The 13,351-nt window shown below is 55.1% G+C and overlaps 5 protein-coding genes across 5 annotated transcripts; 3 read left to right on the top strand and 2 right to left on the bottom strand.

Moving 5' to 3' along the window:
* Positions 1 to 2,828: 2,828 nt before the first annotated feature.
* Positions 2,829 to 4,324, top strand: OLE1_1 (stearoyl-CoA 9-desaturase; the record flags this gene model as incomplete). Its single annotated transcript, XM_049394909.1, has 2 exons — positions 2,829 to 3,011; positions 3,065 to 4,324. 2 exons carry the CDS (start codon positions 2,829 to 2,831, stop codon positions 4,322 to 4,324), a joined length of 1,443 nt encoding a protein of 480 aa, XP_049258773.1.
* A 2,602-nt stretch (positions 4,325 to 6,926) lies between these two features.
* On the bottom strand, positions 6,927 to 7,449 carry J4E88_001238 (uncharacterized protein; the record flags this gene model as incomplete). The annotated part of the gene is made up of 3 exons (XM_049394908.1): positions 6,927 to 7,043; positions 7,166 to 7,240; positions 7,345 to 7,449. The coding sequence occupies 3 exons, from the start codon at positions 7,447 to 7,449 to the stop codon at positions 6,927 to 6,929; spliced, it is 297 nt and encodes a 98-aa protein (XP_049258772.1).
* A 534-nt stretch (positions 7,450 to 7,983) lies between these two features.
* GAL7 (galactose-1-phosphate uridyl transferase) lies at positions 7,984 to 9,329 on the bottom strand (the record flags this gene model as incomplete). The annotated part of the gene is made up of 4 exons (XM_049394907.1): positions 7,984 to 8,243; positions 8,293 to 9,070; positions 9,125 to 9,176; positions 9,229 to 9,329. 4 exons carry the CDS (start codon positions 9,327 to 9,329, stop codon positions 7,984 to 7,986), a joined length of 1,191 nt encoding a protein of 396 aa, XP_049258771.1.
* A 351-nt stretch (positions 9,330 to 9,680) lies between these two features.
* J4E88_001236 (uncharacterized protein) lies at positions 9,681 to 10,667 on the top strand (the record flags this gene model as incomplete). The annotated part of the gene is made up of 3 exons (XM_049394906.1): positions 9,681 to 9,756; positions 9,817 to 10,363; positions 10,418 to 10,667. The coding sequence occupies 3 exons, from the start codon at positions 9,681 to 9,683 to the stop codon at positions 10,665 to 10,667; spliced, it is 873 nt and encodes a 290-aa protein (XP_049258770.1).
* An 836-nt stretch (positions 10,668 to 11,503) lies between these two features.
* On the top strand, positions 11,504 to 13,330 carry J4E88_001235 (uncharacterized protein; the record flags this gene model as incomplete). Its single annotated transcript, XM_049394905.1, has 4 exons — positions 11,504 to 12,223; positions 12,273 to 12,849; positions 12,898 to 13,214; positions 13,265 to 13,330. 4 exons carry the CDS (start codon positions 11,504 to 11,506, stop codon positions 13,328 to 13,330), a joined length of 1,680 nt encoding a protein of 559 aa, XP_049258769.1.
* Between the last annotated feature and the right edge of the window lie 21 nt (positions 13,331 to 13,351).

Here is a 13,351-nt window from a genome sequence, read left to right as displayed (position 1 = left end):
AGTCATAAGTACCAACCAGACCATCTCTGTTGACTATGTTAGATAAGATTTTGATTGTGACAAAGATCGTACTTGGTTGTAAAGGCCTTGATGGCGCGTCTTGCTTGCTCTCCAAAGCTTCGCTTTGGCGTATGGTCGGGACCGATCATGTCTGCCATGGCTGCTCAGAGACTGCAATCCGGATGCGCGTGTCCGAACAGAAGCAGAGATGTCGAGATTGAGCCGGATCTTTGTATTCGGCGGTTCAACCTCCGATAAGGAAGATCTTGATAAGATTGGCGAGGTGGCTGAAGATACCCAGTTGTACGGCCAGTCGCAGGATCAGACGTGCCTCTTGGTCGACTAAGGGCTGTCGCGTGCAGTGTAACGCGCTACCGATGACAGGCTCTTGAAATGCTCGGATGGTGGTCTTGAAGTTCGATATGCGGGGAAGTGACGTGAAGATGGCGGATCTTAGTTCGAGTGGGAACGTTAGTCGCTGTGCAGTAGAGTGACGGCGTGAACCCAACGAGCTACTTCCTCATCTATATAGAACATGTGGAGAAAGAGTATTATCTCCTGCACCAACCTTCACGATACACAATTGTTCATCCACAACGTCTTAGCCCCGAATCCAAGGCCACTCACGGACCGCCAAAGATTGGAGCTGGCCGAAGATAGTCGTGAGCCGCCGCAAATAATTACTCTTCTCCACGGCAGATTCGTCGCTACGGCGCGCATTTCGCAGTGGCAGAGGGGCGACACCCGCGTATGTGCTAAAACGATCGCCTGTACTGATAGGTAGGAAAACGGTGATTGGCTGTTGGGCGAATGTGTCCACTTGGCGGGCGGACCACTCCGACGATAGAGGATGGGAGATATTGCAGGAGAGGCCTCCCACACTGTACTGGAGGAATGTGCATCTAGATCTGAGTCCGATTGCTGTCAGAAGATCCTGTTCGCCGGTTACCGATGCAGCGGTGCTGAGCGCGTCCATGCTGGGCGACTTGGTGTTCTGGTTGGCAGCAGCCGGTGATCGGAGCCTCGCTGAGACCTACCAAGAGAGACTGCGCAGGACTACGTTGATTCCCTCCACAGCTTTCCAATTCACAATTCCAGCAACTATGTACAGTACCATCGTAGGTCATTGTACTTCCTTGTGTAGAGCAAGTGAGTACGTTCTAGGTAGAATTTCTGGTTTTTGTAAGTCTCAAGAGTTGGTCTCTGGCTGATCGTGTTTCGGTTGCAGATGACAGAACATGAAAGCACTGCTAGATGGAAAAACATGTACTGTGCCGACGTGGTAGGATGTAGAAATCAACGAAGGAGCAGTCATCCCATCGACGAAACGCAGTGCAAGTTCTGCCACCGACTGCGCCTTGGCAAGGGTCAACGAGGGCTACGCAGCCAGGGTGCCGCAACCAGCTTTTGCAAGAATGGCTCGTCATAGCTTGAGCGCACGCCAGCAGTTTGCCTTCAGCCCTACCCGTTAGGACGTTGGGACGACCGTTGACCTTGTGGCATGAGAATGAGACCACACGAAGAGTGCAGCGGGTGTGACGCAAGAGATTCCGGGAGCCGAGGTGAACAACCGCACGCTGATTCGTAGGCTGTTGCATGTTATCGACATCGCGATGATGGGCGCGCGTCTTGACTGATATGGACGTGTGTCTGTATGGGCTGGAGACAGGCAGAGCAGGTGTTGAGGAGGGCCGTTTCCCAATCGAGCAGAGCTTGCGATGGCGCACCAGCAACCAGCAGCCGAGCTTGGAGCGTGCCGGGGAATTTGCGCCAGCGGAAGAAGACCCTTCACGGTTTCCACAACGTTGTGAAGCACTGACGATTTTCTCCAAGCACAAGCGCCATCGAAAAAGTCATGGACGTCTGAGACCCACTGGGTATCCAAGCCGAGCACTTTGCCACTGCGTGAAACATGTCGTCGCAGCCTACGTAAGGCTGCAGAAGACTTGGGTAGGGCGGATGCAGAGCGATATCAACAGTTTCCCAACGAACGTGGTGTCGCGTCTGCATCCGGCTCACCCTTCGTCGACTGCAGGCGTGGCCCAGCGGGGCATCAAGCGGAGAGGACAGCTAGCGAGCTAGCGATGACGAGACGTGTGGCCTCACCACGGCGTGAGGTTCTATGCCCACCTGGGCAGTGAGGCATCCTTCTCGCCGGCTCGCGCTGCCGGTCGTCTGCACCAGACCGCTCTTTGCGATCGTCTTTGCGACGTCGCGGCTAGAAGCAGCAGCCGGGCGATGTGTAGGAAATAGGGCCGCCGCGTGTGGGATTAATCAGAATCTGGGGAAGGTGGCGGCCTGGGATTGCTGGATATTCTGCACGTCTGCGCGCGCACCGCCACCCAGCGACTGTCTCGATGCCGAGATCAGCACGACGTGCCAGTTAGGCCCGAAATTTTCTCGCGCTGTTGCAGCCAGCGCCGTCCCTCGTCCTGTGCGGGACCCTGAGACAGCGGTTAGTGCGGCGCGCTAGGCTGGCTATGACCAAAGTTGCGGCGATTGCTGGATCTCGAGCGACAATGCAAGGTCCCAGTCTTTCGCTTACACGCCCGCAGAGTGTTGGGATTCAAGACTGTCCCGCCGCCTTATTAACACGCTCGGCCGCCCGCTGTCTCTGCCTCCCCTCATCCTCCCTCCACTGCTCCTTCCCTCACATCTTCTACCCCGTCATTCACTTGATCGTGGTGAAGCTTTCCATCGTTGCTGGAGCTTTGTACTCACACCGGAGGCTGACCGGAGCTCAACTTTTTTGAGCCGCTAGTTGCTTCCCGTCGAATTTCTTCGACCGCCCTCGCTTTACCTACAACCACCCTACCCACCTCCTCACCATGCCTTCCCACCAGCCTACCGCCGGCATGATGGCCGTCGACCCCGAATACGTCAAGCAGCCGTCTCCCATGGCGAGCACCTCGGAGCCGAACCGCAACCCCAAGTACGACCCTAAGAAGCCGCACATCACCGAAACACCCATCACCAAGGCCAACTGGTACAAGCACGTCAACTGGCTCAACGTAGGTTTGCTCTTGCCCCCCAAATCAGAGCCATTGGGCTAACACTGGATCAGGTTACCTTCATCATCGGCATCCCTCTCGCCGGCTGCGTCGCGGCTTTCTGGACCCCTCTCAAATGGCATACCGCCCTCTGGGCCGTCGTGTACTACTTCTGGACTGGTCTCGGCATCACCGCCGGCTACCATCGTCTCTGGGCACACAAGTCCTACAACGCCTCCCTCCCACTGAGCGTCTTCCTCGCCCTCGTTGGCGGCGGTGCTGTTGAGGGCTCCATCCGCTGGTGGAGCCGCGACCACCGTGCCCACCACCGCTACACCGACACCAACAAGGACCCCTACAGCGTCCGCAAGGGTCTTCTCTACAGCCATCTTGGCTGGATGGTCATGAAGCAGAACCCCAAGCGCATCGGCCGCACCGACATCACCGACTTGAACGAGGACCCCGTCGTCGTTTGGCAGCACAAGCACTACATCAAGGTCGTCATCTTCATGGGTTTGATCTTCCCTTCGGCTGTCGCTGGTCTCCTCTGGAACGACTGGAAGGGTGGCTTCATCTACGCCGGTATCCTCCGCATTTTCTTCGTCCAGCAGGCTACCTTCTGCGTCAACTCCCTTGCCCACTGGCTCGGCGACCAGCCCTTCGACGACCGCAACAGCCCCAGGGACCACGTCATCACCGCCCTTGTCACTCTCGGTGAGGGCTACCACAACTTCCACCACGAGTTCCCTTCCGACTACCGTAACGCTATCGAGTGGCACCAGTACGACCCCACCAAGTGGTCCATCTGGCTGTGGAGCAAGCTCGGCCTCGCCTCCAACCTCAAGCAGTTCCGTGCCAACGAGATCGAGAAGGGTCGCGTCCAGCAGCTACAGAAGAAGATTGACCAGAAGCGCGCCAAGCTCGACTGGGGTGTTCCTCTTGAGCAGCTTCCCGTCATCGAGTGGGACGACTACGTTGAGCAGGCTAAGAACGGTCGCGGTCTGATCGCTGTCGCCGGTGTTGTCCACGACGTCACCGACTTCATCAACGAGCACCCCGGTGGCAAGACCCTCATCAAGAGCGGTATCGGCAAGGACGCTACCGCCATGTTCAACGGTGGTGTCTACTTCCACTCCAACGCCGCCCACAACCTGCTCTCTACAATGAGGGTCGGTGTCATCCGCGGTGGATGCGAGGTTGAGATCTGGAAGCGTGCCCAGAAGGAGAACAAGGAGGTCAACATCGTCAAGGACGAACAAGGCAACCCAATAATCCGGGCGGGTAACCAAGTTACCAAGGTCGCACAACCTATGCTCAGCGCCAGCGCGGCCTAGAGTATTCTTCATTTCCATTTAGCGATGCCCGGCGTTTGGGATGCCTTTTCGTTTTGTGTAGGCATAATTATGTTTTCATTTCACAGCGTTCGCTAGCAAGCATCATGGAGACGATGCTCAAACACTATTAGACGGCGTATGTTTGTAGCCTTTGATGAGCACAAGCTTTGAAAAGTGAGCTTTACGGTCTAAATCAAGAATGATATCCATTTACACTTCACATTCCATCATTTGCTGTCGTGACTGCTCTTTTGTGATGCCTGATCGTTATCGATGTTTCCTTATACCACAGCTATGTGTTCTTTCCTGATCTATTTGACACCAGTGACTGCCTGCTATGGTCAAGTGGACCGTGCCTCCGCCGTGTCAACAAGATGCAACGCGATTCCTGACACCCAACTCTACACAGCGCCGAGCTACGATTGATCGCGACTGCATTGCCGTCATCGCGCCGTGACCGTAATGGCGTCCCAACAACCTAGCGATGCCCCGCCATCAAAACGCCGCAAGCTTGATGACGACTCCCCGAGCAGAGAAGTCACGAAGTCCGACCATCATGCCGGACTCAACAAGCCAATCAGCCCACCATTACCGCGGCGCAAAAGCCCCGAGCCACCGTCATTTACGCCGACTTGGAGTTTCAATGGAGTACCGAAACCAGCATTGGCGTCGGGACCAGCCAAACCAGCTACACCACATCATGATAGCGACAGGACCGGGGAACCACGATATTGCCCTTCGCCAATACAGCTGACGAAAATCGAGAAGCTGCCGGCACATCAGAATGTCGATGCTGTGTGCTTGTCGGACTTGCTCGGTGATCCGTTGATTAAGGAATGCTGGAACTTTAACTTTCTGTTCGATTTAGACTTTGTCATGTAAGTCCCGTAGCTATCGCCGAGACTAAACGCAGCTCCCGGCTCGAGTCCTGATGCTAACCATATTCAGGCAGCACTTCGACAGCGATGTGAGAGACATGATCAAAGTCAAGATCGTGCATGGTTTCTGGAAGCGGGATGATGGTAATAGGATCGCCCTACTCGTGAATACTCTTGCCCGTACAGTGTTGATAGGAGTTGACAATGATCCAGGAAACAGCGGAGCGGTATCCGAATATCGAGCTTCTGAGCGCCTACATTCCGGATCCATTCGGAACTCACCACACGAAGATGCTTATCCTCTTTCGCCATGATGACACTGCACAAATCATTATCCATACAGCTAATATGATTTATCGCGACTGGGCCAACATGACTCAAGCAGTATGGAAGTCGCCTTTGTTACCTGTTTTGGTTCAAGCAACGCCATCCCAGCCAGACTCTCCTCAAGTTCACCCTATTGGGAGCGGCGAGCGCTTCAAAGTTGATATCCTCCGATATTTGAGTGCATACGAGAAACGATTGAGAGGACTGACTACGCAACTTCGGGACTACGATTTCTCAAGTATCAGAGCCGCGTTCATTGGAAGTGCACCATCACGACAGAAGCCCGCTGCAGTTAGCCCTTCGGTAACCTCCTTCGGGTGGCTAGGATTGAGGGAGGTGCTTTCTAGTGTTCCTGTTACAGGATCCAGAGACTCTGTGCGCCCTCATATCGTGACGCAAATCTCCTCTATAGCGACACTGGGTGCGGCGCCCACATGGCTCTCGAACTTCCAGTCAGTGCTTGCATCCCATTCGGCAACAGCGGTAGCCAACTCCGGTGAACAGTCACGCTCCTCGACGCAAGCCTCATCTTTCTTCGCCAAACGTGAGTCCAACGTAGGAAAGTCGCGAACTCCTAAGTACAGTGTCATCTTCCCAACTCCAGAGGTAATCCGGGGTTCTCTTGACGGCTACGCATCTGGTGGGTCAATTCATTGGAAACTTCAATCAGCGCAGCAGCAGAAACAACTGGAGTATATGCATCCGATGCTATGCCACTGGAGTCACGCGTCTTCTTCGTCCTCGAACGGTCCAGCAAGACAGGAAGCGCATCGTGGCTCTGCGGCGCCACATATCAAAACATACATACGTTTCAGTGACGAAGAGCACAAGACTATCGACTGGGCAATGGTGACGAGCGCAAACCTGAGCAAGCAAGCGTGGGGCGATGTGGTGAACAAGAAGGATGAGATCTGGATACAGTCGTGGGAGGCAGGGGTTGTTGTCTGGCCTGCTTTATGTGCTCAGACACAGGAGGAAGTCATCATGGTTCCTGTTTTTGGGGAGGATATGCCTGGTCCCGAGAGTCTCAGTGCTCTTGATGATGGTAGCAGCGGAACGGCAGCTGAAGAGAAGAAGATGACAGTCGTGGGTTGCCGCATGGCATACGACTTACCACTTCGTTCTTATACGGCTGATGAGAGGCCTTGGTGTGCTACTATGCAATACATGGAGCCAGACAGAGAGGGGCACGTCTGGGCCGGCTATGGACGTTGAGCTCCGGTACTCAGATTCCGTACCGAGCGCATGCAGGCCCTTGCATTTCCGAAGCACATGTACTACACATATGTCGATGAGGCACTTCTTATCGTTGATCCTTATAACAATATATAGGCGATGGTATAACCATAGCAATACTTAAATCGCACATGAGTCTTGCCTTGATGATCCACCCGCACTTAGTTGTCGTGCTTGGCCAATAGCTGCTCGCCCAACTCGACGTACTTGTCCTCGGCCTCCTTCTGGGTGGTACCGGCGTCAACAACCTCCTTCCACTTGTTGTACTTGGCCTTGCCCTAATCATATTATCAGTTATTGTCCTCGTACGTTTGTTGGGATTGGACCGGTATGTATGACTGGCAGGCGGTACGTCGTGACGGAGGATAGGAAGGTATAGGGAAGGTATGCAGAAACGTACAGCAAGATCGAACATGCCAGGCTTCTTGGCCTCGCTGAAGTCCTTGCCCTCTGCTACCTTGGCGTACGCGTACAACTAGAATTCACACCCAACTGTCAGCATCTGGACTTCGTGTGGTAGATAGCGGATATACGAGAAGGGGAGAGAGTGCGAGGGAGGGTAGACAAGAAAACACGTACATGTAGCTGCTCATCGTTGCTAGGTCCCTGCTTTCCAGCGGCCTTGAGCTTCTCGCCCATGGCGCTGACCTTTTTGTAGGTCTCGGTGTACTTGGCTCCAGGCATATTGGTCTGGAGTCCTGCTGTTAGCTTCTTGTCTATTACTCCTGTATGCAGACCGTGGGATAATCTTACGGTGGTAGATGTGTTTAGGGAGGTAGGTGGTGGTGATTGTTTGTCGGTGAACTAGTTGAAGGAGAGCTTGGGGGGCTTGCTGCCGAGTGGTAGTAGCGCGGGGTCGAGATCAGGTTCGCACGATCATGGTGGGGCAGGGCAGCATCCGCGGCATGACGTTTTTGGCGGGACACAGCACATAGTACGGTTGCCCACGAGGCCATGCGCACAGTATGTAAAACAGTTGAGATTGAACGTGTATTTGAGAAAAGATACTGTAATGCACTGTAATGCCTGCCAACGCCGCTGCAGCACCCCGCTTTATGCAACTCTCTACGTTTATCGTGTATCGTGTATCGTCTTCTTGGGTATCTACTCTCCCATCTCAAAGAGCTCGTGCACCTGGCATGTGGCCAACCAGGCTCTGTGTCGACTGGCTTATGTGCATGTGAAAGCAAAATTGAACAATAAATTCGCGCTGGGGTTTTAGTGGTCCCCGTTGACGCCGTTGGTGTCTGGCGAAGATGCGAGGTTCTTGCGGTAAAGCTCACCGTCGCACGCCCTGAGACGCTCTGCAGCCTGCTCTGGGGTGATGTCGCGCTGAGGCTCGGCCATCATCTCGTAGCCAACCTGGAACTTGCGAACGGTGGCGCTTCGCAGTAGTGGGGGGTAGAAGTGAATGTGGAAATGACTGGACTCAATCTCGTCGGCTGTGCCAGTAAGGGGAGCCTGATGAAGACCCATGCCTTCAACCTCGTTAGCCATGTCTCTCTATTATGACTGTTTTAGACTTACTGTAGGGGAACTGTGTCTCGAACAGGTTGTCATAGCGCCTCGTAATTTCCGCTATGCACTCAGCCAACTCCGCTCGCTCCTCCCTAGAGAAGTCTACCAGCGAGCGCTTGTGTTGCTTAGGAACAATCATGATCTCGAACGGCCATACTGCCCAGTAAGGTACGCCGGCCCAGAAACTCGCGTTCTCATACACAGTGCGGGTCTTTTGTTTCGACTCCAGCTCTGCATAATCGACGAGCATATGTGCGCCTCCATTCTCTTTGCGATATTTGCTCAACTGCACCAGCTCCAAGGCGGGCTCTTCCGGTAGGGATGTAGTCGTCCAGACCTGGCCGTGTGGGTGGGGATTTGAGCAGCCCATGGCCGAGCCTTTGTTCTCAAAGATCTGCATATACCGATACTGAGCATTTGGAACTGCGAGAGTGCCTTGTGATAGTGGTGGTATAGTAGTGGCAGACGCAAGCTTGGCCAGAGGCGACTTTGGGTCCAGATGTGCAACGTAAATGTTCGTCCAGGTCTCTATTATGGGGACGATCTCCGCCGGCGACATGTCGGCAAGAGTGAGGTTGTGAGACGGAGAGAAGCAAATGACATAGCACTTTCCAGTGACGGCCTCGGCACGGAGTAATCTAGAAGCGAGAGATCCGTCCTTGTTGTCAGGGTTGTACTCTTGCTGCTCTTCCATGACGGCACTGTAGTCGTTGACGAAGACAAAAGTGTTGTCGAACTTGGGGTTGTGCTCGCCATTTGCCCGCGTGTTTGAAGGGCATAGATAACACTGTGGTTGATTAATTCCGGAATAATATCAGACATGGTCCGGGCGAAGGGATACCTTTGGGTCATAGTCTGGGAGGGTTGTCTTGGACGGCGACTCTTGCATGCCTCTGTGGGTTTTTCAGTAAGCCGTCCCGTGAGCAGTATCACTGATATGCTTACTGCCATGGTCGCTTGGTGCGGTGGGGCGAGACTAGTATCCAGCTTCCTCGCAGGAGGTTGAAGCGCCTGTGGGAGATGTCGTTCAAAACGGGGTCCGTCATGATGGCCAAAATGTGTGTGGAGTGTGTCTAGGGCGGACGATGGTGGTTAGGTGTATATATACCGCGTGCGAAATACGGCGAAACGGCCGCAGGGGCAGTATGCATGGCCGCGAGCTAGACGGTGGGAGTGACGCCCGGCCAGTGAAGGGCTGCACGCTAAGCCGCTCAAGCTTTCCCCGTTGGCGGGATGCTAGCCGAGTCGAGTAGCGCACCCTCAGGCGTGAGGCCCCGAGAGCTTGCGCGTAGGCTTGAGGACAGCAGAGCCTCTCCAACAACCCACGATAGCTGCCGATTGGAGCATTAGCCCGCGACCCGTGAACGCAGGGTTTTCAGTTTTCCACCATGGCGGCAATGATGCCAAGTGCCGCAACTAGCAACCCCTATGACAGCGACGCCGTGGAGCGTGACCTGATTGACCCGGACGATGGTGCGTCGCATCCACACCTGCCTGCGCGACGAGACGGGCGACGAGGCTAACCATCACCAGCTACCCTCGATGACCTCGACGATCCTCTCCAGGGCACGTCGGACCGCGCGCCGCTGACGGGCAACATCCAGCGCGACCCTGCGCAGACGCAGTCGTACCTGACGTCGAGCATCCCCGGCGAAGACCGCCGTGCGCCCACAAACACCATCGACGAGACAGTATGGGACACGCTGTCCCGCGACATCTTCGCCATCTGGGAGAAGATGAAGCAGGTGCTGTACCCCAAGTACCTGCTGGGCGGCATCATGCAGCGCGGGGGAGGCATTGGCGCCGCAGAGCGCGGCGAGGCCGACGGCTTTGGCGGTGGGCTCAGGAACATTGCAGGGCGATGGCCGGACGCAGATGTTATTCTGCAGGGCGGCATGAGCGAGGGCCTGCGCGACTGGGACCTATGGGGCCCGCTCATCTTCTGTCTGCTGCTGAGCCTGTTCCTCTCGTGGGGAGCAAAGGGCGACCAGAAGGACCTGGTCTTCTCCGGCGTCTTCGCCATGGTCTGGATAGGCGAGGCAGTCGTGACGCTGCAGATCAAGCTGCTGGGAGGCAACATGTACGTCCCCTCTGCACACCTACCTTACGCCTTTGACATGCTAATCGTGTCCAGTGCCTTCTTCCAGTCCATCTCTATTATCGGCTACACGCTCTTCCCGCTTGTCATTGCCTCCATCCTCAGCGCCGTTGGCATACCCATGATAGTGCGCATCCCCGTCTACATCGTTCTCATCGCCTGGTCGCTAGCAGCGGGAGTGAGCATCATGGGCGGCTCTGGAGTCGTAAGGAACCGCGTCGGCATCGCAGTATACCCTTTGTTTGTATTTTATGTTGCTCTGGGCTGCCTGTGCTTCATCAGCTAGTGCAGCATTGCTGTGCATGCAAAAGTGTTTGGCTGGGTATCTGGCGTTACGGACAAGCTGTAGAAATAGCTATTCATGGGCCTCACAAATCCATTCCAATACAATCAGTAGTACCATTAGACGTCTACAGTAAACTTGATGTACATGTCCCAAGTAGCGGTAGACGCTGTTGTTGCTGCTACCCGTGTTCATGATTAGCCGTCTGTCTTCCCCACTTCGTCATTGGTCTTTGCAGCGACAACACACTCGACCACGACCGCCGACTGAAGCGCCAACACTCGGCCCCCTAACCGCTCAACACACACGGCGCGCCTTGTCTGCATTCCTCTCGTTGCAGTCGCGTTCTGGACTCGACGGTGTAATTAGACACTGTTGCATTCGGCGCATTGTAGTGGAAATTTGGTACTAGAGCGCATTGACCGACTCCACTAACCACAAGGCCCATCTGCTCTGCTTCCGTCCGCTCGACAATCCAAGCCTGCAGCCCATATCTGCACCTGTTTTCCGACATCGTCTGCCCGCCGCACACTCAACGAGCCATCACGCTGCATTGTCCACCTACAAGGTCGCCACTAGCCTCGCGGAGCACCACCTCTGCGATTGTCCCTGCCGTCGACCGCAACTTGGTCTTCACCGCGGAGCATAGTTACTATTGTCCTTATTCAAGCTTGCACTGTCTCAATTCACAACCTCAAACCACACAGACATTTCAGCGACCGCCCAAGGACCGCCTTCTCACGCACCAACGTCTGCGACTCCTACTACTACTCTGCTACACCATCCACCAAGCGCACTCCCAACATACCCCACGCCTGGAACACAACCCGTCCTGCACCATGACAGACGCGCCAGAGAAGCCGCAGGTGACAACTGCAGCTGCTGCCGCCTCCGACGACACCACCAAAGCTGCGCCCACGTCCCCAGCACGGAGCGATAAGAGCAGCGATAGCGAAGGAAAGAATGTTAGAGAAAAGCTCAAGGACACACAGATTGATGCGCAGGCCACATCGGATCCCGTCCCGAGTTCCGATCGGCCCATGAACGACGCACCCAACGGCAGCGTTAAAGCTGGCGAACACAGCGCTTCTGGCTCAGACAGCGAGCGCGGACGGTTACGACGCAAGCGCAGCCGGGAAGACTTTGAAGAGGAAGCCGAAGCGGACAAGCACCCAGAAAAGAAGGTTGAGCGACATGCGCGCAAGAGGTCAAGGGACATCACAGCCGACCTGGAGGCTGGTGTGCCCGGAAAGCCTTCTCCAAGTACTATTTCAAGTATCCAAGAGAACGACGGGGACGAGCAGATGACATCGCCCAACAAGAACACATCCACGACCACTGCGGCCGATAAGGCCCCAGGAGCCGGAACAAGCCCCAAAAACAAGCGCACACGCGATCAAGTCGAGAAGGATACAGATGCTAGCGCAGAAGCGGCGGAAGACGCCTCGGCAAATGGCAAACCTGCAGAAAAGTCGGCAGGCGAGGAGCGAGACACCAAGCGGTTACGAGACAAGGAAGCAGCCGATTCAACAACGGACACAACAGAGTCGAAGACCAAGGTAAGCTAACTAGCGCTGCGTGAATGTCAAAGACTAACGCTCGAGCCAGATACCGCCAGGCAGTGGGTTTGCCAACACTTCCGCCGCATCGCCCTTTGCCGCTATGGCAGCGAAACCTCAACCGCCGAAGACCTCTGATAAGGCCGAATCATTACCTCAAACGTCGGACGAAAAGTTCAAGTCATCTGGCTTCGGCGGTTTTGCAACCTCAGCTGCGTCTCCATTCGGGGGCCTTGCTGGTTCTAAACCAAGTTCTAGCTCGCCTTTCGGTGGGGCAAGCGCGGCCAAACTGTCCTCTTTCGCAGGAAGCGCAGCCTCCTCAACGCCATCAAGTGGTGGCTTCGGAGCACTGGGAAGCTCTGGTACATCCGGGTTTGGAGGCAGCTCTTTTGGCGGATCGCTGGGTGGGGGCTTTGGAGGCTTCGGTGGAGCCAAGCCCGTAGGCTCTTTCGCTGCTCCTGGTGGCAGTTTGGAGATTAAGGGTCTCAAGGAGAAAGAGAAGCCTTTTGGTGCTGCTGCAATCGGCGAGCCTTCTGATGATGAAGAGGGCGACGACGACGAAGACCCAGAAAAGAACGCAGACAAGGAAGAGCGACAGTCAAGTCAGCCGCTCCTCTCGCAACAACGTAAGCCAATCACCGCCACCTCATGTCATCCTGTTAACCTTCCTGAAGCACACGAGACTGGTGAAGAAGGCGAAGAGACCATCTGGGCCGGCCGCGCAAAGCTTTACAACATGTCTGGCGAAGGATCAAATAGAGGGTGGAAAGAGCGTGGCGTGGGAACATTCAAGTTCAACATCACGGTCGATGAACCCAAGAAGGCTCGCTTTGTCCTCCGTGCTGAAGGTACCCACCGACTGCTGCTAAATGCTGCCGTCACAAAGAGCTTGGTATTTGGAGGCGATGCACAGGGTGACAAGCCGAAGGATACCCGGTTGCTCTTCAATTCGCCTAATCTGGAGGGTGAATTGGAGATGCACCTACTCAAGGTATGTACATTGTTTGGTCTGAAAGATAGAATGCAACTGACTGTCGACAGCTGAAAGCCGAAAACGCAAAGCAGCTCTGGGAGGAGGTCACTAGGGTAAAAGAAGAGCAGCTATAGGATGCCTTTTCTAAAACCCTG

The sequence above is a fragment of the Alternaria novae-zelandiae genome, assembly GCF_023758075.1.
Source record: "Alternaria novae-zelandiae strain BMP 2774 chromosome Unknown scaffold_2, whole genome shotgun sequence".
NCBI classification, from domain to species: domain Eukaryota; kingdom Fungi; phylum Ascomycota; class Dothideomycetes; order Pleosporales; family Pleosporaceae; genus Alternaria; species Alternaria novae-zelandiae.
This window is presented reverse-complemented; position numbering and strand designations above follow the sequence as displayed.